This window comes from Amphibalanus amphitrite, unplaced genomic scaffold (genome assembly GCF_019059575.1).
Source record: "Amphibalanus amphitrite isolate SeventyFive unplaced genomic scaffold, NRLGWU_Aamphi_draft 000953F_arrow, whole genome shotgun sequence".
NCBI classification, from domain to species: Eukaryota; Metazoa; Arthropoda; class Thecostraca; order Balanomorpha; family Balanidae; genus Amphibalanus; species Amphibalanus amphitrite.
Window position 1 is genome coordinate 17,430 of NW_024882447.1, and position 26,887 is coordinate 44,316.

The 26,887-nt window shown below is 54.9% G+C and overlaps 1 protein-coding gene across 2 annotated transcripts; it reads left to right on the plus strand.

The window, feature by feature from the left end:
• The first annotated feature begins 2,689 nt into the window (after nucleotides 1–2,689).
• On the plus strand, nucleotides 2,690–7,698 carry LOC122368500 (myc proto-oncogene protein-like). Of its 2 annotated transcripts, none has more exons than XM_043342492.1 (4): nucleotides 2,690–2,889; nucleotides 3,267–4,088; nucleotides 5,856–7,264; nucleotides 7,309–7,698. In XM_043342492.1, exons 2-3 carry the CDS (start codon nucleotides 3,269–3,271, stop codon nucleotides 6,305–6,307), a joined length of 1,272 nt encoding a protein of 423 aa, XP_043198427.1. In that variant the 5' UTR covers nucleotides 2,690–2,889; nucleotides 3,267–3,268; the 3' UTR covers nucleotides 6,308–7,264; nucleotides 7,309–7,698. The 2 variants fall into 2 exon arrangements, with proteins under 2 accessions (XP_043198427.1, XP_043198428.1); XM_043342493.1 differs by having other exon boundaries at nucleotides 5,856–7,259; nucleotides 7,311–7,698.
• Nucleotides 7,699–26,887: the final 19,189 nt, after the last annotated feature.

Sequence of the window (26,887 nt, forward strand, 5' to 3'; positions counted from 1 at the left end):
CGCTTGGATTCCATTGCAATTTCTGGCCATCATCTAAATGTACATACAATTTCATTGTTTTTCGGCCTTCATCGAGGTATTTAATTTGGCGAGGGGAAATTTGCTCGCACCAAAGGAGAGGCAATTTTATTTAAACACATTCTGATCATTCCTCCCCCGTGCTCGCGTCTTACTCTCTCGACAGCCTCCCCTACCGACAATAAATACAGGAGCGGCGTTAACTGAGCGTTTAATTAGACCGTGAGACAGTTAGTTCGACGAGCGGCGGTAAACGTCAGCTAAGCGCCCCTCGGCCGGCGCGGGGCCCGTAATGGTGACTCCTTTCGGCCCTGTAGTGCGTCACTGGACGGTGTGGCTGCCCAGCACCAAAACAGGGTGGGATGTGATGTGATTGACTCCGGGGAAGGCTGCAGGGGGGAGGGGGTGGGGTGCACGGACGGGGGCCGGGCGGAGAGGTCCGAGTCAGTGTGCGGCGGGGCGGATGTCCGGGCCCCCGCCGGGTGCTGTGATTGCCCCACTGGCCGGTCACGTCGTTTGTCATTCGACCGCTCGGCAGGAGAGCTGTAGACCGGACGAGCCGCCCAGTTATCAGTGCACGCCGGGCACGGCGCGGCCGGCTGAGCGGCCGCAGCCGCCCGGAGGAGCTGGCTCAGCTCCATACACCCGCCGAGCCGAGAGCCGGGCGCAGATCCGATTAGGGAGCTCGGCCCGCAGGGACTGATGACGTCACAATTATGCAATGATTAGGCGATCGTTTGGCGGCTCAGACACGGCGGCTAGAGTAGACTGGGAACGATTAGATGGTATCAGACGTTTTAGTGGGATAACCGGCACGATAGTCTCGTATCGGCAGCCACGCCAATCAGAGGAAGCAGGAACAATGTGACTTCAGTGTCTAACGCATTTCACAGAGCAATTCAATTCCACACAGAAGACAAATTGCTGGCGTTACGCTCTACTGCCAGAGTACAGACATTATTTTTTGCAGTTTACTTCTCGAAGTATCTTTATTTGGGATGAACAAAAATGTTGTTGTGGTTTTATTGTCTGCGAGGCAGTTTGAAGACCAAGCAAACTAATGCTTATTTTAGGATTATCCCACCAAATAAATCACTATGTACCTACCTAATTTTGATGTTTCAATTGCATAGCTATAAAAAAAAGTTTTAAAAGTAAATCGAACTGAGTGAAATCGACAAAATACCAATGAGCAGGAAGTGTTTTTTTTTTTTGTATTTTCAATGATCCGACAGACATTCATGACAGTGCGGTAAACAATTAGCATTTAGCAATGCTCAGCTGAAACTAACTGAGATCATTTTTTACTTTACAGATCGTTTCCGAACTCAAAGACCACCAAGAGCACTTTTACTATATAGAAATGCTGACAACTTTTTCTGGCTGCCAATGTGAGTAAGTGTGCATATAACGCTTCTTAAATGATTACCATATAATTTTGATTTATTTAGGTATTGTTCTGCTTTTCCGCGTATTAACTTTGACTTAACACATCTAGCTCTAGGTACACACAATCTATACGTTTTTTTTTTTGCTATTATTACGTTATGTGTACGTGTACGTCACGATCGTAGTTGGCCGTATCGTTGAAACTTGTAGCTCAGCTAAGTCCTAGCAACAAAGTCTCTGTATCAACTCGTTGGTGTCTTATGCAGTCTTCATTGATGGCTGTCTCGCTGGTGAACAGAATGCGCCCATTACCACTCAAAGTATCATATGGGAAGCCATAAAGTCTGAGACCCCAACGTGCCGTCGATAATTTGCTGCAGCACAGATAACAGTAGTACTACTGTTTGTTATCTACTGTTATCTGTACTACTGTTATCTGTGGCTGCAGGCATATCATTGCAGCCGCCTTTATTTTTCCAACATGCAAATAGCATTTAAACTAAAAATGGTGATTGGAGATTAAATGTTTGTGGCTGATCGATTTCCAGTCGTCAAGTCATAAACCGAGCGAGTCGCTCTCCAGGAACAATGAAGTATTTGTTATCCATGCAATTATTTCATGCGCTGCCATTAGATATCAATGAATCGAACAAACCGTCAAGTGCCGCCTTTCATTTTTCATATTACGGAATTCCTATCATCATTGATTTCTTTAATCCGAAGTGGGGCGCGGGCGTGGTATTCGCGCACATTATAGTGATCCTGAGTTCATGGATGCCATCGTGCGTATGTTGAAATTGACCTAAATTTTTGAGGTCATTCAACTTGGCCTCGACCGGCTCATAATCGCGGCCTACCTGCAGCGTGATAAACATTGTTTACGTCCAGCAAGATTGGCACGTGGTATTATCGGGCAGGGCCTTCCGGCGACAAGTTGCATGATCAGCCGTAACGTTTTGCCAGCTTGGTCTTTATCGATCCACTACCGCTGCAGGCATTCGCAGAAACATAACACATGATACGTTGCAGCAGTTCGCTTGTCGTCGGAGGTACTACAGTGGAACATATTTCCCTCATTACGAAATATAATTACTCGGCTGTTTGGCCTCGGTTTGAAAGGCCAGGTGAGTCTCCCGCCCCCCGCCTCCCGCCGTCGCGTCGTTCGCCGCTCGCCGGTCCATAGTACTCCATAGTAAGGGCCGCCCGTAGCAACAGCGGCCGGCCGCGAGTAGTCGCCGTACGGTGCTGCCACCTGACGGTCCCGCCAAAAAGCCAGCAGAAGCGCCCGCGCTCGGGTGTGCTGCGTCGGTTTCCGAGCGGACGCGTCACTCGAGTTCGCGAGCTCCTGCGTGGTGGACGTGCGCGCGCTCGCTCTCCAGCAGACCGGTGGCTCGCGGATACGATTGTGATTTTACTCCATACTGTTTGTTGGGTGGTGTTTGGTGTTGTTCGGTGGTTTCTTCTGGTTATGCTGTTTTGAAGGTAAGCACAGCGTCGTTTGTTTCTCCAAAAATAGTTTTTTGCTGTTTTTAAATTTTTGTTGACACTTGTGTTTTTTTTTTGTGTGTGAAAAATTATTAGTACCCAGATTCTAAATATATCAATAACTTATCTTTTCTCGCATTTTTTTCTATTATTAAGGACAGCTACATGGCTGTTCTGCCACGTGACAGAAGACTTGAAGCGAAATACTTCAAAAATTTTAAACACTGTTGTCTTCCATTCTTCTTCAAATTTTTATAAGCATCAATAATACTTATATATTTTTCTTAACCTATTTTGCTTATAAACGAAAATTACTCCTTCATTTCATCAATTGTATTTCAGTTCAGTCCATGACGTCTTGTTCTCCTTTTCAGTAATGAACTTAACATCGGACATCATGGGTGACTGGAGCATTCGTGAAGATTTCTGCATGGACGACCTGAACACGGTGGTGAAGGTGGAGGATCTGTCGGCCATCGACCCGTACCCGTTCTACCCGATTCTGGACGGCGCCGGCGACATGTGCACCGGAAAGCCGGGCGACGGCTGCGACGTGTGCGGCCCGACCGAGACCCACCTGAGCAGCCTCGGCATGATCCCGTGTCACACGCAGCTGCCTCTGCTCGAGTGGTCCGACGTCGAGGACCAGCTCGGTGAGCCAGAGCAGGACGAGATGCGCTGCGTCAACATTAACCAGATCTTCAACATGGCCGAGAAGGCCGCGCCCCAGGATAAAGTGATTGTCGAGCACACGGACAAAGTGATCAGTGACTGCATGTGGAGCAGCAGCAGTGCCCACCGTCTGGACATGTCCGATCTGGGCACCTCGCCGCTGCCGGCGCTCAGTGTCGAGAGCGATGTGGGCTTCGGCCGGCCCGACACTCCGCAGACCGATTCGGAGTCGCATTTCACGGACAGTGATGACCTCATCCAGCGCGTGCCCAAGGAGGAGAGTATCGAGCGGAGACTCTCTCCCGTGCCCGAAAAGCCGGCCGCGGCGGTGAGCAGTGGTCGCAGTCTGCTGAAGCGCAATCAGTTCAGTGTGAAGGTGGCGCGCGCGCCCCTGCGGCCCGAGTCCAAACCGGCGCTCCCTTCGCCGAGTGGTGACAGCAGTTACTCGGGCGATCACAGCTACTCGGCCACCAACTGCATCGGCATCCTCACACCGTCTCCGTCACCGTCAGAGTCCAGTTCAGGTGAGTTTCGCATCGTTTATCTCATTTAACGGGTATAATTTATCCCGTCGCGCTCCTGTGCGGGTGATATCAATGGGTGGGGACTGGGGAGCGGTGGGCGCGTGCCGATCGGGCCGGTCGCCAGTCGGCCGCCCGCTCAGTTCTCTGTAAATCCCGGCCGGCCGGCTCGGCGGCAGCCGTGGCCGCGGGCTGTACTCGCCGGCCGGCCGGCCGAGCTTGACCTTGGCCGCCGTCTCGACCAATGGCGGTCGTCCGGTCGCCGGGGCTGCGCCGAGTTTTGGCGGGAACATGCTGACCGCCGGCCGGCACGGAGACCGGTCCGGCAGCGAGGGCGTACCGTGCACGGCGCCGCGCCGGCCGGGCAGAGACGGCGGCGGTTTAAACACCGTTGCCGGTTCCGGGCGGGTCGAACCGCGCGGAGACGCGTCAGAGCGGCTCCCCTCTGCGCGGCGCGCGCGCGAAAATCGCCCGCTTATGGACCTGTTGACGCGCGAGAGCTCATTAGCGGCTACAGACTGTGGCGGCTGCGCCCTCGGCGCCGCATACTGGCCGCCTGTGCGCCGGCACGTCCGCCGCCGGCGCGCTGTTTGTCCTTGCCGGCGTTCCGCGTGACTGGGCGAGTCACTGCGCTCCTCAGCGGCCGTCAGCGCAGTCCTGGGAACGCTCCGGGTCCATCAGTGGTCTGGGAGCCGGCTGTCGCGGCGTGTCCTCCCCTGACAGAGCCCGCCCCTTACCCCCGGCGCCCAGTCATCCGTCTATGAAAAAGGTGTGGGCTGCCGATGGCCGGCTATTTACACACCAGCCCCCGGGGTGGGCCAATTTTTTTCTGTCGCCGTAGTATCGCCGACTTTTTGCCGTGGCCGTGCCGTAGCCGACGGCACGACAAAAACAAACGATGTAGTACTACGGCCGGCGCGAGATCGTGGGTAATTGCCGTCGCGCTTCCGTGCCGCCCATTCGGCGCTCGCGCGCGCGGCCAAGTTCAAGGCCGGCTGTTTGGCGCCCGCCGGCCGCACTCACTCGAGTGGGCGCCGGAAGGCGATGTGGATTTTTTGCCCGACTCGCATTAGCTTCCGCCGTCTGGCCGCCGTCACCGTTCAAAACACGGCGAGCCCTCGTGTGCGGGAGATCGATGCCACGCGGGATCTCTCGTGGCGGCGCGTAGTAGCCGCTCGCACGCGGTCGTCGACAATCGATGCACGCTGCCGTGCCGGCCGTGCGCGTGCGCCGCTTCCGCCCGGTGACGGCGGCGCGCCCGTCTGGCCGACCGGCCGACCGTCGGGTCGTCGACACGGAGCGTCTGCTCGAGACCGCTGCCAGCCGTGAGAGAGCAGAGAGAACCGCCGGCCAGCCGCGTCAGAGAGCCGTCGCGCCGCTCGCGACCAAAATAGCGCTCTGCGGCGACGGCGGGGCGTCTGTCTGGCCGGCAGTCGTGTGTGGGTGGCACGCGCGTGGTAACAGCGGCCACCACCGCTGAATGGAGGTGCGCCGCTCGCCCGGGCACCGGCCGGCCGTGAGAGCGGTAGCGTTTTTGCTCGGCGGCCGACGCGCGCTCGGCGCTCTCCGTCACATCGCCGCGGCCACCAGCAAAAAGATGTGCGCGTGGGAGGGCGGGGCCCGGCTTTTTACGCCGCCGTCTGGCTCGTACGCTCACATTCTGTGCGGCGGCACGGCTGGCCGTCTGACCGGGTGTCTGGGGGACGTGTATTTGTGTATTTTATGCCGCCTCCTCCGCCCTCCACTAACAGTCGTTTCTGCCTCCCGCAGAGGACGACAACAACAGCGACGCGCGCACGGGCCGGCACCACGCGCGGCGGCGCGCGCCCGTCGACTCGCAGGCGCTGCAGGAGAGGCTGCTGCACCGGCCGCTCAAGGCGCGAAAGCGCACCACTGGCGCCATGAAGTACCGCTCCGACCGGTGTCGCATGCCCTCCGATGACGACCAGGCGCCGCCGGAGCGGCGCAACAACCACAACAATATGGAGCGGATGCGGCGCGACCTGCTGCGCGGAGCGCTCAACAGCCTGCGCCGTCTGGTACCCGACACAGCCGGCAACGACAAGGCGCCCAAAATCACCGTGCTCCGCGAAGCGGCCAAGTACTGCCTGATGCTGCGCAGCAAAGAGGAGATGCTCAACAAGCAGAAGCGACGACTGGAGGAGCAGCGGGCGACGCTGCAGCGGCGACTCGAGCTGCTGCAGCGCAACGTCTGCCACTGAGCCGGCAGTGCGCCCGCGGCCGTGGCCTGGACTCGAATCAATTTCACATTGCGGTGGTCCCGGCAGAGGAGCGAGGGCGAGGACAGTGTTTGTGCGTCGGAGTCAGCTCATCTCCTGTCATTGTTCGCCTGTTCGCGCATCACCCATGAGACACTTGAACGGTTGGATGGTTAGTTTGCTTTTAACGAGAAGCTTGTTTAGTTTAAGAGAGCTTGGAAGTGTGTTTTCTGTTGTTTGCTGGTGAAGGTAGTTACGTTGGTGACAAAGCCTTGCTTTTCGAGTCTTTTCGGCCCCCTTTTGTTGCTCAAGGCGCAGACTGTTCTTCGAATTGTAGTCTCGCCAGATTGCAGCGTTGGAAGAGCGGAGGCGGAGAGAAATGAAGTGAACGACGTGTGTGCTAGGATTGCACGCTTCTGTAGGCTGTAACCGGCGCGGCAGACTTGGACCGCACAGTGAGTAATGTGGACACAGCCGGCCTCTCAGGTACACATAGTCATTAGCAACAAATTTCCTGGCCCCCGTCGAAATTCGCCCGGCGGCGCACTGACCGCCCCGGCTGCCACCCTGTATATACAGCTTGGTCATGATTTCGGTGCTGGTGAGCGTAAAATTTGTGGTCGCTCCGGCGACGCTTTGAATCGTTTGTTCGTGGAAGGTGGGCATTGGCCGGCCGCGCGCGCGTGCGCCCCTGAGGTAGCTGCGACGGCCGGCCGCCCGTGTTGTGGTCGCGCGCACAATGTGTATGCCGTGAGTGTATTTACAGTTAAGAGCCCGGTAGTTTTTTATCGATATATTTTGTGTGTGGTTTGTTAGTGTGCGGGGCGGCCGGCCGTGTTGGCCGGCCGGGTCCGCGCCTGTACAGACATTGTGTGTGTGCGTGTGCGGGTGAGATGTGTGTTCGGCAGGCCAGCCCGACCTGTCCCGTTTCGGCGCCGCCCCGCGCGTGTTCTGGCCGTCGCCCGAGGCCGGCGCGCGGGCCGCCCGGCCGCCGCGCCGGAGCGGCCCGCGCGCCCCGCCCGGCGACATGGGACCATTTGCCTCGCATTTTGACGCCGCCCGGTGCTTCTTCTCGGCGCCGTCCCCAGGAACGGGCGCTAGTACAAAGCATAGAGTAATTATATTAAACACAGAGCCTGGTTCCTGGGGAGGGCGCTCAAGATGCACCCGGAATTGTAAACAAGCTCCGAATCGCCGCCGCGCTAAATTGTTTTGTGTGCCAAATTGAACATGTTCCTTTCGCTCCCTGGATCGACCGTGTGCTACATGTAAAAGACAGGAGAGTAGTACTTAGTTTTATATTGTGTGCGGATAGTTGCTTTCTCGGTTGTAGAGTAGTAGCAGCAGCCCGAACGGCATAGTTATGTGGAGTAAAATATATCACTGGAGCTAAATCAAGTGTTTCACGCGCCTGGGGCGCCGGATAAGGGCTTCGACGAATGGGAGATAATGACTGAGAGGCGGGGCAGAGCGCCCGGCAACGACCGACTGACGAGGCCTTGGCGACCGGCCTCAGAGAGCGTGCGTACGGGCTCGTGAGTACGGCCCGGGCGCCCGGCGACAAAAAACGGCATCTTACGTAACTGCCGGCGGCAGTAGTAGCCTATTTCGCCATTGACCGGTGGGGGCTGGGCTGGCTCCTGTCACCGCCTCCCCCCCCCCCCCCCCCTCCTGACCCCCTCGCGGTGACCGGGCCGGTCTAGAGTCGCGCCGGGATGGGTGGTGCGGCCATGACACGGGGCGCCAGCCCGCCGATCGATACTGGCCGCCGTCCAGACGGGTGGTGACGTCATAGACAGACGGCCGCGCCCCACTCGTACGGCGAGAGCGACCGCCGCCGCCCCCGCCCCTCTCTCACACACACACACGCAGTTGTACAACCGAGCGCGTACTACGGACAGGTAGTACTACCACGTGACCCTGCCGACGGCGGTTAAGTCCAACCGTGACGCACCCGCCTCATTAAACCCCATTGAAGGTATCCGACCAACCCGCCGCGGCGTCCGCGGCCCAGACTGCCGCCCACCGCCCACCCGCGAGAGCCCCGCCGCGCCCCGCCGCGACCGGCGCGTATTCCGGCTGGTCGCGTAGAGACCGGATGTGTCTGTTTACGCCGACATAACAGACGACAGACGGTGTACTACCGACGTACCGTACAACCGGCGGAACCTGCGAGACAGGCAAGGCAGGCTCAGGTAGGCTCGGGCCCTCTCCGGTGTCAGATATATCGGGTGTGGCCGCGCGGTTGATGAAGCTCAGCTCGTGAAGCTCTGATGGCCGCGGCAGCTCATATCGCAAAGCTACGGTGGCTGAGCTGCAGCTCCAGTGACGGAAATGGTCTCAGGGTTGAGAGCTGAGTTAAAGAACCGACCGGCTGTTGTGTGGATAGATGTCCGGTGTAGCCATTGGACACTGTCGGTGTCTTGTGATCCGCCCCCCCCCCCCACCCGTCTCCACCGCGGCACCTGTCCCCTACGCGCGGCTCTTGTTGCCAGGCGGTGGTTAGCATCCGTCCGAGAGCAGGTCCCACGCACCGGGAGGGGGAGGGGGGAGGGGGGGTCAGCGGTGCGTGGAGACCGTCGAAGCGTGGGACGCACACGCAGTCGGCAGGGAGCATCACCGATGTCAACAGACCACTGGACAGCGGGGCAGATAGCGAGACGGACCGGCAGATAAGGAGGAAAGGGAGAGCCGTTCCCAGGGCGAGAGAAAGAGATACGGAGACCCTACCGATAGCAGGGCGTTTGGAAAGGCCTGATGGGTAAATGCCAATGAGGACAGGATGTTTGAAGAAAGGGGAGACTGAGAAAGGCCGTGCACTGCGAGGGTCAGAATTGGAGTGGCAATTCCAACAGAAAGGAAGAGGGTCCTATTTCAAGGGACTCAGAAATGGATATATCTTATCATATTATCGCAGTGTGTCAACATCGCAATAATTTAGCGAGCAAAACAGCATACCGCCTTTGTGTCGTTTCCTCGCCGATAACGGGACCGGGAAACAGACCCCGCGCAAGAAATCCTTTGCGTGTCAGCACGCACCTCGTAACCATTTCGGCGGCCGTGCCAGCGCATGCCCGCCCTCATGACAAAAAGGCACCTGCTTCCGCCGGGCGCGTCTCTTGGCATCATATTGCAGCCCCTCCCCAGCCCGGTCACCCTCCCCACCCAGCCGTCGGTCGCAGCTCCCCGCCCGCGACCCTGGGAGGGCTGCGCGCGCCGAACAAAGCCACAGGGGCACCGCCCTAGGGCATGGTTCCCTTCCCTCTCAGTGGGTCAATCAATGCAGCTTGCAAGCCTGCAACGCGCCGGCGCAGGGGAGGGTGGCTGCGGCGGCCGGCAGGGCGCTGCTGGGGCTGCCGCCACCCCTCCGCTCCGGACGCCGCTGCTCGCCTAAAACACCGGTGGGGGTCGTAATGGGGGCGGCGGGGAGCGGGGCGCGGGGAGGGGTGGGGGCGGCCGCGGGCCCCCTGTATTATCGCGCGCTGCTCCAACTATGCGCTCTGTCTCTCTCCGGTGCCTTATTAGCGCATACTTGGAGGGGTAGCGATCTGCTCGCAGGAGAACCGTGGCACCGGCGCTCGCCCCTCCCCAAGTCGTCGGTTTCGGAGATGTCTCGGCAATGTGTTGTCCCCGCCGCCGCCGACGAGGGCGGGGGCGGGGGCGGGGGCGGCCGGCGGAGGAGGCGCCGAGAACGCATGGCGCCGTCGGCCCGGCGCCGCGGCCAGCTCGGATTTTGTATTAGCGAGCACAGTAGGTATGCCGGTGATCGGTCGTGATCCATCTTGACGCGAACGGCCGCGCGACGGCGAAGGGGTCCGGTCTATCTACCGCACACCAGGAGCCGTGATGGCGGCGGCGGCGGCATCAGCGGTCAGGGGCCGAGGGCCAAAGACCCAACGGCCCCAGGGGTCCACCAGGGGTCCACCCTCGGCCGCCCGTGGTCGGTCGGGGGTTGGTTCGGTCCGGATCGATTCTCCCCTTCCCCTCCCGCTTCCTCAGCTCCATGAGATGGCTAAATGTATATGTAAATTGGACAGAACCGAAGCAGAGTAAAGCAAGTCTACTTACAACAGTGTTAGATTATTATGTTAAGAACAACTGCTTTGATTATACTTGCCACGAAACTCGCAAAGCTCATAACGTCGTTCAGAAAGCGCACTAAATACATGTATGCCACTGCCAGATGCCTAAATTCATAACCATGCCAAACATGAAACATTGCAAGGTCAGGCATGCATAAATGACCTTGATCTTGAGCCCAACTCGTTTCATACGCCGCTCCATAGTTCGTCGCAGAAGCTCCTACGCCGCCGCCGGAGGGCAGACGTTTCTGCGTCACTCTTGCAGTGGCGCGGGAACTTCTTCCAGACTGGGGGGGCTGAACCATAATAGAAATCAACCTAGGGTACCCCCAAATCTAGTTTTCTCACCGGTTTTAGGCTTCTTATTTTTCAGACCTTGGCTTTTTCAACAACAACAAAAAAACGAAAATATTTTCAAAAAGTGAGGTATTCCGTCTCAGCTGAGTGAAGAAACTACCGTTTTGGCAACCTGGAGTAAAGGTTTTAATCTGCCAAATGAGTTGCCGAGCCAGTGAAATAGGTAGGTGGATTTTTCACTTGCATGCTTTCTTCTTTTGTGACCCACAACCCCTAATTTGGGGAGGACAAGCTGCCCAACGGTTCCTGGCCTCATGAAACGTTGTGGGGCACCGCCCCCACGGCCGCAGAGTTGTGGGGGCAAGCTTCCCCCACTGCCCCCTCCCCGGTCCCCCGGTTCCCACGCCAATGTATGAATCTATGAAATTATGTTGGTAGATTTTCGATTTCGATTCCTCCAGCTGGGGGGGGGGGGGCTCAAATACATTATGAGCCCCCCAGCCGAAAAGCTGGGGGGGCTCAGCCCCCCCTAGCCCCCCCGGTTCCCGCGCCACTGCACTCTTGTCACGCCCGGCGGGTCAATGTTGGCTGGGTTCGAGCGGCCCGCGATATCGGGCTGGCCCAGCCATGTAATATAGCTGTAATCGGCCGAAAACACAGCCGACCGACGTGGGTCCCAGGCGTCATCGTCGACCCGTCGAGCCCGCATCGAGACCGATGGGCGGCGGTGGGGGCGGCGGTGGGGGACGGGGGAGGGGAGTGGGCGAGATGAGCTCCGCCGGATATTGTGGGTGTTTATGGCGGGATTATGGAAGGGATAAGAAAAGGAGCAGTCGCCGGGCAGGGCATAGAATGATCGTGCAATGGCACTGCTATAACGATAGAGAAATGGTGGTTGAGAGAATACGAAGACGAACGAAGTACTTTATGGCTGGGAATTGCTTATCGCAGGCTTCATCAAAACTCAACAAAAGCATGCTACCAAAAGTTAATAGCTGTTAAACCCAAAGAAGGTATATTTATTGGGTTTGATTTGAGCTGCAATATTGATAAGCTAAGAAATAGGTAAAAAATCGTTAATGGTGGAATGTGTAAACCAATAGCTTCGAAATACACGAATCGGTAAATTAAATACTAACTGATGCAAAGTGACATCGTCCCTCTTCTGTTTTCAATTTCACGGCGTCACAGATCCACTTATGTAAGGCACGCCCCTCTCTCGGTCCCCCTCCCCTCCCCAGCTCCTCCGTCCATGTCCGGTCGCCGTGTCCCGGGACTGAAGTGCCGCAGACGGTCACGACGTAGGGTCTGGGACACGAACTGCGCCACTCGGCCTACGACGTTGGCGCCGCGTGACCACGCCCGTGGCGCAGCCCGGGACCGTGGGGGCGTGAGATTGCTGCAGCACGGACAGAAGCACGGACCGTAGAATGGATGGTACGGTAGGCGGTACAACGGACTATACGAAGGATGGTTCAGCGGTCCCACTCATGCAAGAGTTACATTGAGACGACGAGGAGCTGGTAGGATTGTTGCTTGTAATTAATTGCGGTGGCGTTATTTAGCTAAACAAAAAAGACGTCTTTTTATTTGAAAAAGGACGAACTTTCAGCCTCCGAAGTCACATATATGAGCACTCATGGGGTTGCCTCTGAAGTCATTTCTAAACTGCACTGCACTCAAAACTTTTTTACCACCTCCTGGAGGATTCATTTTCACCAAACCCGCAAGATAAGAGTATATTGAAAGGGTACCTCGCTGCTACCATTATGTGCATGGTAACGGTACGTGGTTCAATTGAAGTTATTCGCCAGCAAAGAGTGTTATTACCATGTAAGTATCAACATCACTCTCGCAATCCTAGACATGACGAAAACTCTTTCCTCCTGGGTATCGTGCCTCGTGTGCAGGTGGTCGTTTCATGCGTGGATCTTGTTTACCCTCGTGAAGATAATATTTGAAAGAATATCAATCAGCCAATCAAAAACGAGATCGGCCGTTTGAAGGTTGAAGGCCGCGCGCGCATCTGTCAGTTTTCCGTCGTTGGTCTCCGAGGGAGGGTGTGAGCAGTGTCGGTGCGGCGCCACGTGGCCGTTGGTGATTGTGCTTGTGTGCTGTTCATCGCCTATAGAGCCTCTGCGGACATTTTATTGTAAGTACCGATGTGATAGAGCATTGCGTGCTGTTGAGTGGTGCTTGTTTGATCTGGCTAATAGAACCCCGTGCACGGCCACGTGGCAGAGTGTTGTAAGTAGGTACATACATTTTGTTGTGATGCATTTCGTTGGCGACTTAGAAAAAACCATGCACTGTAGTGATGCAGTTTAATTATCCCACGTAGACGGGCGACAATCCAGGAACGCTGCCGTTCACTTCAAATGTTGTGCGCTGTGCCTTATCCAATTCGAGGGAGCTTTATTATTATTTATATTCAAGTATTCATTTTAAGTGTTCATATTTAAGTTGCATTCAAGTTGTATTGTAATGTTTATTTACCGCGTGTGCATCGCTGAACGCTTTGTTCACTGAAAACTTTTTTCCATTTCATGAAGGGTAAACCCGCCATAGCATGGTATGCTTGACACACAGACGTTTTTTACCACCCTCCAGATGGTCAATTTTACTCTTTCATGAAGAGTAAACTCGTCAGTGAGGGCTAACGTGACACACAGACGTTTTTTACCATCTTCTGTATGGTAAACTCTTTTGATTTACTTTCGTCTAGAGGGTGACATTTTCGAAGTTACACGCCGCGGAAGGGTAACTCTTTAACTGACCCTCCTCTAAAGAGTAGCATGCCATCTACTCTGTGATTTACCCTCTTGCAGACAGTATACCCTTTTGGCTTACCCTCAGTCAAATGGTAATGCTTACTCTTCCCCAGAGTTTACCCCCCAGAGGATGGTAGCTTGACACACAGACGTTTTTAGCACCTTCCAGATGGTAAATTTTACTCTCTCATGGAGAGTTAACTCGTCAGGGAGGGGTAACGTGACACACATACGTTTTTTACCATCTTCTGTATGGTAAACTCTTTGATTTACTGTCGTCTAGAAGGTAACATTTTCGAAGTAACACGCTGTGGAAGGGAAACTTTTTAACGTGACCGTCCTCTAAAGAGTAGCATGCCATCTACTCTGTGATTTACCCTCTTACATAGAGTATATCCTTCTGGCTTACCCTTAGTCACATGGTGATGTTTACTCTTTCCTTTAGTGTAAACCCCCCCAGAGGATGGTAACGGACCCACAGACGCTTTCTTCAGAAGCTTCGCGAAGCTTCTGATAACCGGAGTTAATCAACATGCTTCAAGAGCAACACTATATATTTGGCATTCCGTAGAAACAATACGAGGGGTTCACCAGCCATGAATATTGTGAGACTCTCCACTTATTCATACGGAGTTATAACTCCGTATGAACATCGAATGAGACTCTCTACTTATTCATACGGAGTTATAACTCCGTATGATTAAGTGGAGAGTCTCATGCAATGTTCATGGCTGGTGAACCCCTCGTATTGTTTGTACGGCATGCCAAATATATTGTTGCTCTTGAATCATGTTTTTAGTTGATGAACTCCGGTAAACAGAAGCTTCGCGAAGCTTCTGAAGAAAGCGTCTATGGGTCCGTTACCATCCTCTGGGGGATTTACACTAAAGGAAAGAGTAAACATTACCATGTGACTAAGGGTAAGCCAGAAGAATATACTCTATGTAAGAGGGTAAAGCACAGAGTAGGTGGCATGCTACTCTTTAGAGGAGGGTCACGTTAAAGAGTTACCCTTCCACAGCGTGTAACTTCGAAAAATGTTTCCCTTTAGACGAGAGTAAATCAAAAGAGTTTACCATACAGAAGATGGTAAAAAAACGTCTGTGTGTCACGTTACCCCTCCCTGACGAGTTTACTCTCCATGAGAGAGTAAAATTTACCATCTGGAAGGTGGTAAAAAACGTCTGTGTGTCAAGCTACCATCCTCTGGAGGGTAAACTCTTTGGGGAAGAGTAAGCATAACCATTTGACTGAGGGTAAGCCAGAAGGGTATACTCTCTGTAAGAGGGTAAATCACATAGTAGATGGCATGCTACTCTTTAGAGGAGGGTCACGTTAAAGAGATACCCTTCCACAGAGCGTAACTTCCGAAAATGTTACCCTTTAGACGAGGGTAAATCAAAAGAATTTACCATACAGAAGATGGTAAAAAACGTCTGGGTGTCACGTTACCCCTCCCTGACGAGTTTACTCTCCATGAAAGAGTAAAATTTACCATATGGAAGGTGGTAAAAAACGTCTGTGTGTCAAGCTACCATGCTATGGCGGGTTTACCCCCCAGGAAATGGTAAAAAAGTTTTCAGTGTGCGGTAGCTAGGGTGAAGGCAGAACTTTTTGTTCTTTTGTTGAAAGCCGCGGGTCCATATCTCGGCCTTTCTCCGTCTGGCGCAGCATACCAAGTTGCGGTCGCCGGTGGTGGTCGTTTGTCTCGCCAATGACACTGTCGTCCCCAGTCGGCAGCACACCGACCCCCGGCACAGAGAGGGAGAGAGAGAGAGAGCTCGCGCCGCGAGACGCATGCTGCCAGCAGGCATTTGCAAGCCATTGTCATGCCGGCGGGGGCGGCTCGAACACAGAGCTGCTTCGATTCCCGTTCCGATATGCACCCGAAGTGGGCACTATCACTGGACCCCGGACATGACCGGTTTGAGAAGCAAGGCGACAATGGTTCGCACAGCCAGCAAAAACGCTGTTTGTTCGACTTTCTTTACCGGTGGCATTATCGCACTCACGCATCGCGCGAGGAATGTATGATCAATGGCCGCTGTCGGGTGTTGTTTTGGCGTTATGGTTAATTGCGGACATGCGGGATTCCCTTGTCTGGAATGCAGCTCCAAGAGCTGTCGTATCGATGACGATTGCCGAGAACATTCACGGTACGAAGACCGGTTCACCAGCAGTGCTGGATGGACAGGATAGTGCACTGTGACGCTGCTTACCAGGAAAGGATGGCACGTGAGACAGACTGGGATTTTCGCCTTCGATTACAGGATAAGTGTAATGCTTTGCTTGTGATGTGATTGTTGTGCTGCAAGTTGCATGCAACAGCTATTGCAGCAATGCGTTACATGAATACCTGCCAGAAAGTGATGCATACGATGTCTATTTATTGTGGAATTCTTCACATGCCAACAAAGGTATTTGTCCAGCGGGTTAAAACTCCTCACGGCTGATTCATCCTTGGCATCTGAATTCAGCAGTCTCCCCGGCTCATGGCTTTTAAAAGCACGACTGATGCCGGTGTCACATCGGGAGGGTTCGGTACCGTTAGAGTTGCGCTTCATCATACGTAAACGCGATTCGCTGGCACGGTTGGCACATCCACCTCAGTGCGTTTGTCAACTAGGTGCACGCTGTGCCGAGAAGCGCCTCACTCGCGAGAAATGCAGCGAGTACGACAGTCGCGTCGTTGCCTTCTGACAAGGTCAGACTCTGAAGTCGGAGGAATGGTTTAAAAGAGCTGCTCGCCTTCGGTAAGAGGGTTGAGTCAAGTGGCGCGCGAGTCAAGGACTGTTGTGTTTGATATTCTGGATGAGAGCGTGACTGGCATTTAGGACGAAGGCTCTGTCTCGTCACTATTGTTCGTCGGTGCCATGGAAAATTTCGTCGTTTATGGAAACTAAGCAAGTTTTCTTCCAGTGAAGAATCGGAACAGCACTTCATTAGTGACACAACGTTGCTGACTTCTTGGCAACCTGTGCCATGCAATAGCATCGTTGCCTCCGTTAGGTCTCGCTGGCTTCCAGTTCTCAGATGCCCGGCCATGAACATTGAACATTACATCGACAAATATTTTTTGAATGCCACCATTTCGTCGTCTTTCCTGTGAAGTGGTTCGTAACTAAAGAATAGAGCCGCGCTCCCAATGAATGCCCAACAATGCCCAAGCTTTAGGGCTTATTCCGTAATACCGTTTGTGGCCGACATCTAGGTATGCCATTTCTGCCACCTCCAGCCGTCTACCTATACGTCCTGCCTCATGCAGAGAAGCCAAACACACAACTCATGGCCTGTGAGTGACAGCTCAGCTCAGCTCAGCGTGCCACCCCGCTCAGCAGTGCCGGAACAGCACAGCAACTCTGTGGCCTCGCGCAGCCATCTAACCGGATATCGGAAATCGATCGACATGTCTCACTATCGAGAGGAACGGAAAGGTGGTGGGCGTACTACAGGTGTACCGCTGTGTTCTGTCTGTGGCGACGACATAGACAGCCGCAGTCACAGACAGCTGCAGTCTCAGACAGCAGGCAGCCGCAAGTCAGCCTCAGACAGTCTCAGGCAGTTCTATAAGCGGTTCCTTGCTATGGCCTATAATCTTATAAACCTACAATTTCGGCACATGCTCCCCGACGCTGCAGTCTCGATTTGCATACATGGTTTTAGGGCCTTGGCAATGGTCGGACTCGGACGCAAGGCCATAGGTATATAGGCTCGGACGTCCCTCCCGGAGAATCAGCGAGTTGCCCAATGCTTGCCCAATGCCCAGTCGTCGATTTTGGCCTCCGTCGGCTTGGTCTCGTGCACTGAATCTTGTCGTGGTCTCTACTCCGGCGAAACCAGTAAACTTCCCGCGACTCCTCTTATTCGCGTGCCGCTCGACCGATAGATAGCCAAACGCTATGATGGAAAACCCGCTGGCCACCGGGCATCTTCGCGTGCGCCAGAGGCACTCCTGTGGTCTCTTGTGGCGCCTTGTTCAGGGGTTGTCTGCTCGATGGTTGAGCGTTGCAAAGAGCCGCTGACTGAGGTATGTGACACTTCGATCAACCGATCGGTCACTGGAGGCCGGTGAGCGTAGTGTGGAGTGGGGAGACCTGAAAAATCAAACTGCCCCCAGCCCCCCCCCCCCACAGCTTACCTCTCTGTCTTCCCACCCCATCCCTGTCACATGCGAAGGGCCGAAGCCCGAAGCTAAGCTGCGTGTCTAAATGAGGGGAGGGGTTCGGAGGGACGCCATGTCTGTCTCTGGGCCCCTCTACCCTCCCCGGTGTTTGGGACGGAGGTGGGCGGAGTTGGCGTCCCCCTCCCCAGACCGACGCGGCGTCCCCTGCGGAGACGCAGGGGTCGGGTCGGGTCGGGTCAGCAGGGGACGCCGTCTTTGCCGCCGACACTAATCCCCTGATGGAAAACGGCGCGACCTCAGGTCGCCAGTGCCATTGTGAATCTTAATGAAAGCCCTGTACCCCGATCAAATCACCCAAAGTTGTTTTTAATGGGACTAGGTTTGAAAGGGTAAGTCGCGACTTTTCTATTCAGAGTCAGTCGGGCGTAACGTTACGCCCACCACTTACGCGACGTGATTGAACACCGTCTGTGACAGTCCTGTCTGTGCCTGCCTGCCCCCACCGCTGCCGGTTCTTACCTGGCGCCCTCAACTACCGTCTGCCGCGAACCGTTATCAAAGTTTGTGAGCTGGTGACTGTCGTGACCTGACCCGTCTGTCGTGTTCTTGTTTGCTGGTTTTCGCCCCCTGTCTCGTCCCATGGCCGTAAACATTTCCTCACTTTATATTTCTCGGGAGCTCACTTGACACTTTGATCATGCTACAACATCAAGAAAGGAGACAAAAAGCTTGTGATCCCGTAGACTGTAGCAACTATCCAGGTCCGTTCGGCGGCGGTGGGCCCCACACGCAGCCATCAGCTGGGTGCCCGGCCAGTGCGACGGTCCGTCCCAGACAATTTATCGTGCTGCCCAGCCGCGCCAGGTAAATTACACGTGAATCGACACGGCACTCATTAGTACGGGGTTGTGCGCGGCAGGGCGCACCATTAGTCAGTGGCCGGTCGCAGGGGCGTCACCGAGTCATTGGCGCCTCCGGCGACCCCGGCACGCCCCCGGGGACCTACGAGGCCCCGAGCTTGCCGGGCAAGTAAGCATGTAAGGCCCCAAGCTAGCTGACTTGACCTAGTGAGCCTGTGAGACCCCAGGACAGCCGGCTCTGTGGGCCTCTAAGGCTCTGATGGGACCTGTGGACCTACAAGACCCGACCCAGCCCCGGGGACCCGTGGGGACCCGAGCTTGCCGGGCGAGTAAGCCTGGTCCTCGCCGGTTCGCTCTCCGGATGGCGGTGTGATCAAAGGATCAGCAGGGGCTTGTTGAAACCGAGGGGCGCGTTGGGACTTGTTTGGGTAGGATTTTGCTATCATGAAAGCTCAACGGGTTCTCGTGTTCCTCTGTTTGGGTAGTGATTAAAACTGGGTATACGAACGAGTGCTTCGTTATTTTTATTGTGTCCGGTGTAGTTTTTGAGTGTGGTGGCTTTGGAGCCCTTCGTACCAACGAGCAACGCAAACTTCACCGACGATGTTGAGTGTAGACACACCCATAAATACCTCAACTGCCGCTTATTCATCATACCTTGCGCCGACATAGTGGATGCAGACGCACCTAGAAATTTTTTGTATGACCTTGTTGCGCGGAATTTCGTTTCCGCTTATAGTTGGTCAATAAAACCAGTGTTTTTTTACACAAAAATGAAGCCCGCTAGCAGCCTATTAGACTTTTTAGCCTGCTAATGAATTATTTTTTCTCACCCCCGGGTTATCGCCACCTCTTTGTGCCTCCGCCCCCCAGCGGCAGTTCTTGCAGTGCCCCCCGCTGGGGATCGCAGGGGTGCCGAAGGTCGCCAGGCAGATGACCTGAGGTCAGACCATCAGCCGTTCGCCGGCATGTCCGGCGCGTCGCGTTTGCCGTCGCTGTGTTCCCAGGCCCGTCACGAACGTGCCGGAAATGGCCTCCGGAAATGACCACTGCTGACCGCCACCGACCGGCCGCTTCCGAGCCAGACCGATCGGCTCCTCACCCCTTCTCACGAGAGAGCGCCCTTCTCACGAGCGAGCACCCTTCTTAGCGAGCCCTTCTCACGAGAGAGCGCCCTTCTTAGGGGCTGTTCTTATTAAGAACGCCCTTTCATCTAGACCATATCAGGGACCTTTTCTGTTTTCACGAGAGAGCGCCTTTCCTCAGGGACTTTCTTAGACGGTCCTTCTTGGACAACCCTCGAATGAAAGTCTCTAAAGGAGCTCTTCTCAGTCCCTGCCTAGCGAGCACTTCCCAGAGAGCCCTCCAATAATAATTTGCCTTACCTACTCGGGCACCCATTCTGAGAGCTTTCTTCGGAAAGCCATCCTCAAGTGGTCCTCCACGGAAAGCTCCCAGAAAGACACGCGTGATGCAAGACTAGACGACTTAATTGAACTCAGGACAATGGAACTTCAGAGGCGAGTGGAGTGCGCTCGGGAAGGTGTGACATCATCAGCAGGTGTGAGGGGCGGCGAGGGCCGAAGATGGCGCTCGTTAGTCGCCCCTGGCACTGCCCTGAGAGCCGGGCGCCACAGCTGTGCTAAATGAAAATTACCCGTCTCGGTTAATTTGGCCAGAGCGATCGGCTTCTGCTGATCCCATTACCTTCAGGGCCTGGTTAGATGCGGATCAATCACGATTTGTCGACTGGGGATGAGATTATGAATCGCTGTGAGATTTATCGAGGGATGTGTGTGCTCCTGATTGCCAGTGGTTCAGGAACTTCGAAGCTCGAGTGTGTATTTACTATTTACCTTTGCATATGTAATACATGCGAAGCTTGGTGTCTGGTGATATCCTTTTTTAGTAATGAGTAATTTACAAAATATAATCCGCAGGTCACATTACATCAGTGTTAAACATTTTAATCAACATCCGCCTGAAGGTGAAAGGTGAGCATTACATATAGGTATTATTAATTAGCTCTCATAAAAACAGATTGCAAATTAGATATTTTTGAAAGGTGATCGCACATTCAGAGCGATATCCTTTGGTGAGCTGACAAATTTCCGTATCGCAGTAGTTGAACATGATTCCGGAGGCTGAAAATCATGCCTAGGTTACTACGTGGCTCTATTTTTGACTATTTTCTACTTGGCTCGTCGGCTGAATTTGAAACTCGTCTTATTGATCGCAGAAGCAGACCGCTTCCCAGACGGACCTGCGAGTTAATGTTCCGCCCGCAGTGCGTTCATTGAATCATCTTCTGGTCGAACTTTGGGTGTACTAGCCGCGCCAAAGTTCGGTACTACGACTTGCCATGCGAGCGCCGTTAGGCTGAGTTCACCTGAGACACGGGCGCCAACTCCATGGGAATAAATCGAACTCATTGGCGGGACTCGGGCTATCAGGGCATCGATTTACTACCGCTCGTGTCTGGTCCGATTCAGCCATTACTTCTGGAAGCACAAGATGGTTGGTTCTTCCGACTGAAGCACGTTGTGAAGGCTACTTTCTATCTCCTAATGGTTTCGCCTCTATGTGATTTCCAGTTTGTTCATTTTACTCATAAACCTTGTCTCCGCTGCTACGGGACGGAATCCGGTCGTTCCGCCGTTCCGTGGACCCGCGCGCCAATGTCCCGACCCCACGACCCGGGCCGTCCCGGGTCTGAACGGCCGCGGCTGGCCCTCAATCACCGACGGACCGATCGGCGACCGGCCGACCTGGGCCGACCTGGCGCGGAATGCGGCGGCGGCGGCGGCGGCGGCGGCGGCGGCGGCGGCGGTACGGTTGTCACCGGCGACTGAACTGCCGTCAGGCACCCGGCGGCGGCGGCGGCGGCGGTGGCGACGCTTTCACCGCGGCGGCGGCAAGGGTGGCGCGCCACCGCGCCGCTAATGACGCCCAGACGGCAGCCGCCACCGTCTGCTGAAGCCGAGCGATCGGCCGTGACGTCAGCACGGTCCAGTGGAACGCGCCGACCGCTGGACTCGGGACAATAACAGGACTGGGAAGTGGGGAGATACGGGTGGGAGATGGGAGAGATTCACTTCAGCCGGGGGAACACTTCTTCTGAGCTCGCAAGCCGTTTTTTGCTTTAGAACGAATGCTATTTCTAAGGTTTGCATAAATAAAAGTTGGTGGTATAAATTCACAAGTTGAATATGCGAGGCCACACAATGATTGCTGGAAGCTCGATGACGACGTGAATGAAGCCTGAAGCTGCGAGCTCTACACGATTTATGCAATTCTAGAAGATAAGGATTTGGAGAAGGCAGCTCCCCCCCCCCAAAAAAAAAAAAAATACAGAAAAGCCTCAGCCATAGCCCATACCTAACTAATTTTCAACACATCAGATATCCATCTATGCCATTTTCTTGCGGCGTCTGTGGCGGGTCTCGCCGCTCCCGGTTTTGGGTGGGGTGGGGTGGAGAGGGGAGAAGGGGGAGCGTTATCGGCGCCGGCACCCCGCGGCCCTGCGACCCCTGCCGAGGCGCCTTTGGTTTCGGTCATTCAGACCGGGGCCTAATCCGGTGGTGCGGCCTCCGCCTTTATCCGGCTGAAAGGGCCCGCTTACGGACGATGGCCGGCCGGCCGGCGCGACCGCTTTCCGCCAACATTAGCGCGGCGGCGGGCTTTAATGAAGTGAGGTGTAGGGTTGCCAGTAATCGTCGGTGAAGGATTGTGCCGTAACATGGCGTCGGTTAATGATGTTAAAAGCGGTGAAGTGACGGACACATCTGGTTAAGTGTGTATGAATGCGTCTTTTTCATACTCCACAGCGTGCACCTTTCACGCCATGTGCCTGTACAGCCCGCCGCGTGGAATTCTGCTTTGTCGAATTAGCGGCGTGGTTTATGATTATCGACATGGCTTCCAGTTTTGTCTTCATGAGTCAGTTCATGTCCCACTCTCATTAAGCTGTGAAAGCCCGGAGCTTGGTCTGCAGACAGCTAACTCCTTCTATGAAAACTGTCTAAGTGTTTCTGGCGGAAGCTTCATAAAGTCAAATTTATGAACACGGCCTACCTGAATTCGTCATATCGCAGCCCAATGTAGGTTCACGGGAAGCTATCGGAAGTCGTAACGCGGCAGTTGCACCCGCGACTTCAATGAAAACCGTGCATGGTGTTTACAGACCACACATTATGCAACCATGGACCGACGAGTTTATCGAACGGTTTATTCAGCGGAACGCGATCACCGGATTCTGTTCGACAAACAGATGGGGTTTCCGATAGCGGATGTTCGTTCATTGGTCGACCAAAGACGGAACACAACTCCAAGGAGGAACGATTTGCGGCTGGTGGCCGTGACTCAGTGTTTAGACTACATTCGTCGGGGTCAGCTTCTTCAGCAGCCGGCTAGCAATGCCCTATACCCGGACACGAACCCACCAACCCTCGACAGCTATAGGCGTGGATCGAAAACGGTCAGCAGCAGCCAACGGGCGGGTACCGTCAACTGCAGATGGTTGTCACTGCCCCTATCGTCGCTCCACCCAACAATTGTTTCGCTGCAACAATAACTGCCAACGCCTGTCTTACGCCGTGTGATTACCATTACGAGTACGCACACGGGGTGCAGCATCAGATGGGTAAGATAGCGTCCCACGGCAGCTTGTCCCCGTCAGTTCCGGTCGCTAAATGGTGCGGTAGTCCGCGCTGCCGAGCGACGTGGCAGTGCTCATGCACCCGTTGCAGGTTCCTATATATAATGCGTGCGACGCTGTGTCTGTATACATAGACGTGAACTGACGGAGAGGCAGCGATAGGTTAGCGGGATGTATAACCAGGAGAAGGGGAATAGCGGCAGGATGGCGACGGGATAGCGGCGGAAGCAGACGGACTATATCTGGAATAGCGGAGGGATAAGGAAGGGAGCAGCGGATAATGCCGGGATAGGGGGATAGCGGCGGAAGTACATCGGTAGGATTGCGGGATAACGTTGGGTTAGCCATGGGATGGCGGAGGAAGCGGGATAGCGGAATAACGGCGGAAGTACAGCGTTGGGATAGCGGGATAACGGCGGAAGTACAGCGGTGGGATAGCGGGAAAACGGCGGAATAGCAGCAGAAGCAGCGGGACAGCGGCGCGGGTCGCGGCGCCGGCTGAAGCCGTCCCCGGAGGCCGCTCAGACGATCACCTCTGCTGCAGCCGTGAAATAATGGCCACGGCTCGTGAGGGCAGCTCTGACGAGCCCGATGTGCTGCCCGCCTCTGGAGAGCGCCATTCATTGCTCCACAACTGCCGCCGGCACCTGGCCGCATTCCGGCACACCGTCGAGTCGCGATCGCATCCCCTCATCAGCCGTGCCGCCGCCGCAATTGTGACCGCTGCAAAAAGCGCACATCGGCCTCGGCGATGGCGAGCAATGAAGGCGCGGCGGCGGGCGCAGTGAGTGCTGAGAATGTCCTACGCGACTGTTCTTCCTTGAATAAATGACGCTGACCTGACCGGCTGACACAGAATCTTTACATTTACTGTCATCCCACTTCGGATGCATCAGAGAGTAACAGTTGACAGAAGGGTCGCTCTGGTGACTCCAAATTACCAGCAATGCAGCTTCGGTCTGACGCCGAGAACACTGTAATTATAGGTGACAAGCGGTATACGCTGTTATGACCCAGAAAGGGAAAGGTGCAATCATGCAATTTGTCAAATCTGGCTCATTACCCTAACAGCGTGTGGCATTTGTTCAGGAAGCTCGTTATTTTAACTTCCGGTACGCGTTGATAGGGGAAATTGTATTTGTTGCGGCTTATTTGATACTTAAATGAATGATTACAATTAACATTAGAATAATACGACCAATGATAACTGTTTCATGCTTACTAGTCACCATAGAGCTAACAATCCTAAGCTAGTAGCTGATGGCGAATAAAAGACGCATATCAATGTAACACGATGTGCAAATTTGCATGCCAAAGACTATAGCGGCGCCATACAAGTGCCATTACCACAATGATCTCAAGTGCTACGGGGAAGTTTTTGATAACACGTGTCAATATCTACTTAAACATGTCGTATCTATAACACGTTTCGATGTGTGCTTTCCGTTTTTCTTTGGCTGTGTTTTTCATTGGAGCAGAAACGATTAGATTAGAAACTTCAAACACTTTTTTTGCATTCGTGCTTACAGGAAATATAATGGTGTGGGTGCCTCCCGTTCTACTTCGCGATAATCAAAGGTTTTTGCTGAAGCTTATCGACTATTCAACGCTGGATGTAACTCGAAAGATCAAAACGGGACTTTCCCTTTAGCTCGCCTGCTGTCAGAACCGATTTTGGCAATGAGTCCGGGACCGATTCGAGTCCTGCGTCTGGGATGGTGACAGGAACTGAGTTTGGGACCGTGACAGAAACCGAGGCCTCGCTGCGGTCAGAAACAGGACGGAGGGGGGGGGACGGAATGGGGCTGGGTCCATGGACGGTTGACAGAGGTCTGCGGGCACTGCAGCAGCGGAGAGCGGACGGCTTCATTGGACTCGTGGGCCGGCCGGATACGCTGGCATCCGTGTCAGCGCGCGCGGATGCCACCCCCCAGCTGCAGACCATGGCAGTCGGGGGTGGGGACGGGATGTGACGGGACGGATAACGGGTGGGTGGTGGGATTCGGGTGAACCTAGTTTTCGAGGTCAGAGTGAAATTTGATGAGTGATACAGAGTTGCTCTTTTCATATTTAGATTGAGAAGGTGAATATTTGTGATGCAGGGTCATGAAGTACGAGTAGCTGGATGAAATATTGTAGAGAGAACCATTAGTTTCCTTACCGACGTCCCCTGTCGCGATCGGATCAGTGCTGAAATGTCGCGGACCATCGGGCGCTGCGGGCAGTTGAAAATGTCACCGGCGTCACTGCCGCGGATGCCAGTCGGTCGGCCGGCCGGCGCTCGGTCCGTATGAATGATAGTGCTGAGTCAGCGCGGCGGTCCCGGCGGCGACGGCGGCGGCGGCGGTTGACACAGAGCGACTCCCGGCTCCCGCACGGCGCCGAGGTGCAGCAGGCAGCAGCTCGCCGCGGTCACAGGGCCGTCTGCGAGAGGCCGCTATCGGGCGTCTGTCAACACTGGCCCGCCGACGCGGCGCCGGGCGCCCTCCCCGACCTCCGCCACTATCGGACGCCGCAGGAAGTTACGCCACCGGCGGCGGCCTCTCGGTTACTTACTATCTGTCCCCCTGTCCCCTGTCCCCGCCCCCTTCCCCGAGAAGGCAGTCCTGCGGGCGCTGGCCTCAGACAGGGTATCAGCCGGGTCCTACGGAGGGCTTCGCCTTCAAGTGCGACTCCTGTAGGGCTTTAGAGCTCCTTAAACAGTTTGAGACAGAAGCGGCGACTCACAGGGAGTCGCAGCATTGCAAGGTGCACACACTTCACGGGCTTCTCTGCTCCCTGGAGAGCACTTAACGGTGCAGACATTATTTACATTGATAATATTGCAGCATTGTCGCAGTTGCAGGGAAGAACGACAGAAACACCTGACTCCAGATAGGTACAGGTATAGCCCCACCCATGTGTTGTTTTTCCTCAGATGCATTCAAATAAACTACAGCCAGCAGTTATCACAGCAAACTACTTGTGTTTCGTAAAACATCTTCGATAATTCAGCTTAGTTTTAGAAAGCTGTTTGCTATCGCCATCCCGTCTCGTTCGGTTTTCTCGTGTGGCCATCGACGGGAAGCCGGGAGGTCACCAGTCTGGTGTATGTCGCTCCTTGCGACACGGTACTAGAGACGCTCGGAACGACTCTGGGGCGCGCGCTGCACCCGATACGATCGCGACACGCAGGTCACCGGCCCGCGGGCGCATTCCGGACGCCGGGAGACAGCGAGAGACCGGTAGGAGACGCCGAGAGACTGGCAGGAGACGCCAGGAGACTGGTAGGAGACGCTGGAAGGCCGGTAGGATACGCTGGAAGGCCGGTAGGATACGCTGGAAGGCCGGTAGGATACGCTGGAAGGCCGGTGTGAGACGCCGATAGATCGGTGTGAGACGCTGGGAGGCTGCAGTAGCATACGCCTAGGCCTTAGAGACTAGTAGGTGGGAAACGCTGAGAGACGAGTAGGTGGGAAACGCTGAGAGACGAGTAGGTGGGAAACGCTGAGAGACGAGTAGGTAGGAGAGATATTTAGTTTTCGTACAGAAAACCTCTTGGTCATGCCCTAGCCATCTTCTCCGCGATGATTTGGTTGCCCACGCTCCAGACGTTCTCGTTACGCCATGTCCAACAGGTGCTCTCTCGAACCAGCACGCACGGGGTGCTCCGAATTTGGATTTCCTCTTGTAGTCTTCGGGGACTTTGCGCGCTACGTATGCCATTGCATCTTGTAAGTAGGCGTCGGTAAGCGCTGATGTCGGGAGGGAGCCTACGCTATGACACACACAAAAAAGAAAAAAATCGTTGGTA

Excerpts from the sequence above, each read along its gene's own strand:
- LOC122368500 (XM_043342492.1), top strand. The coding sequence starts at position 3,269 with ATGAACTTAACATCGGACATCATGGGTGACTGGAGCATTCGTGAAGAT. Across the intron at positions 4,089-5,855 it reads ACCGTCAGAGTCCAGTTCAG|AGGACGACAACAACAGCGAC; the intron begins GTGAGTTTCGCA and ends TGCCTCCCGCAG.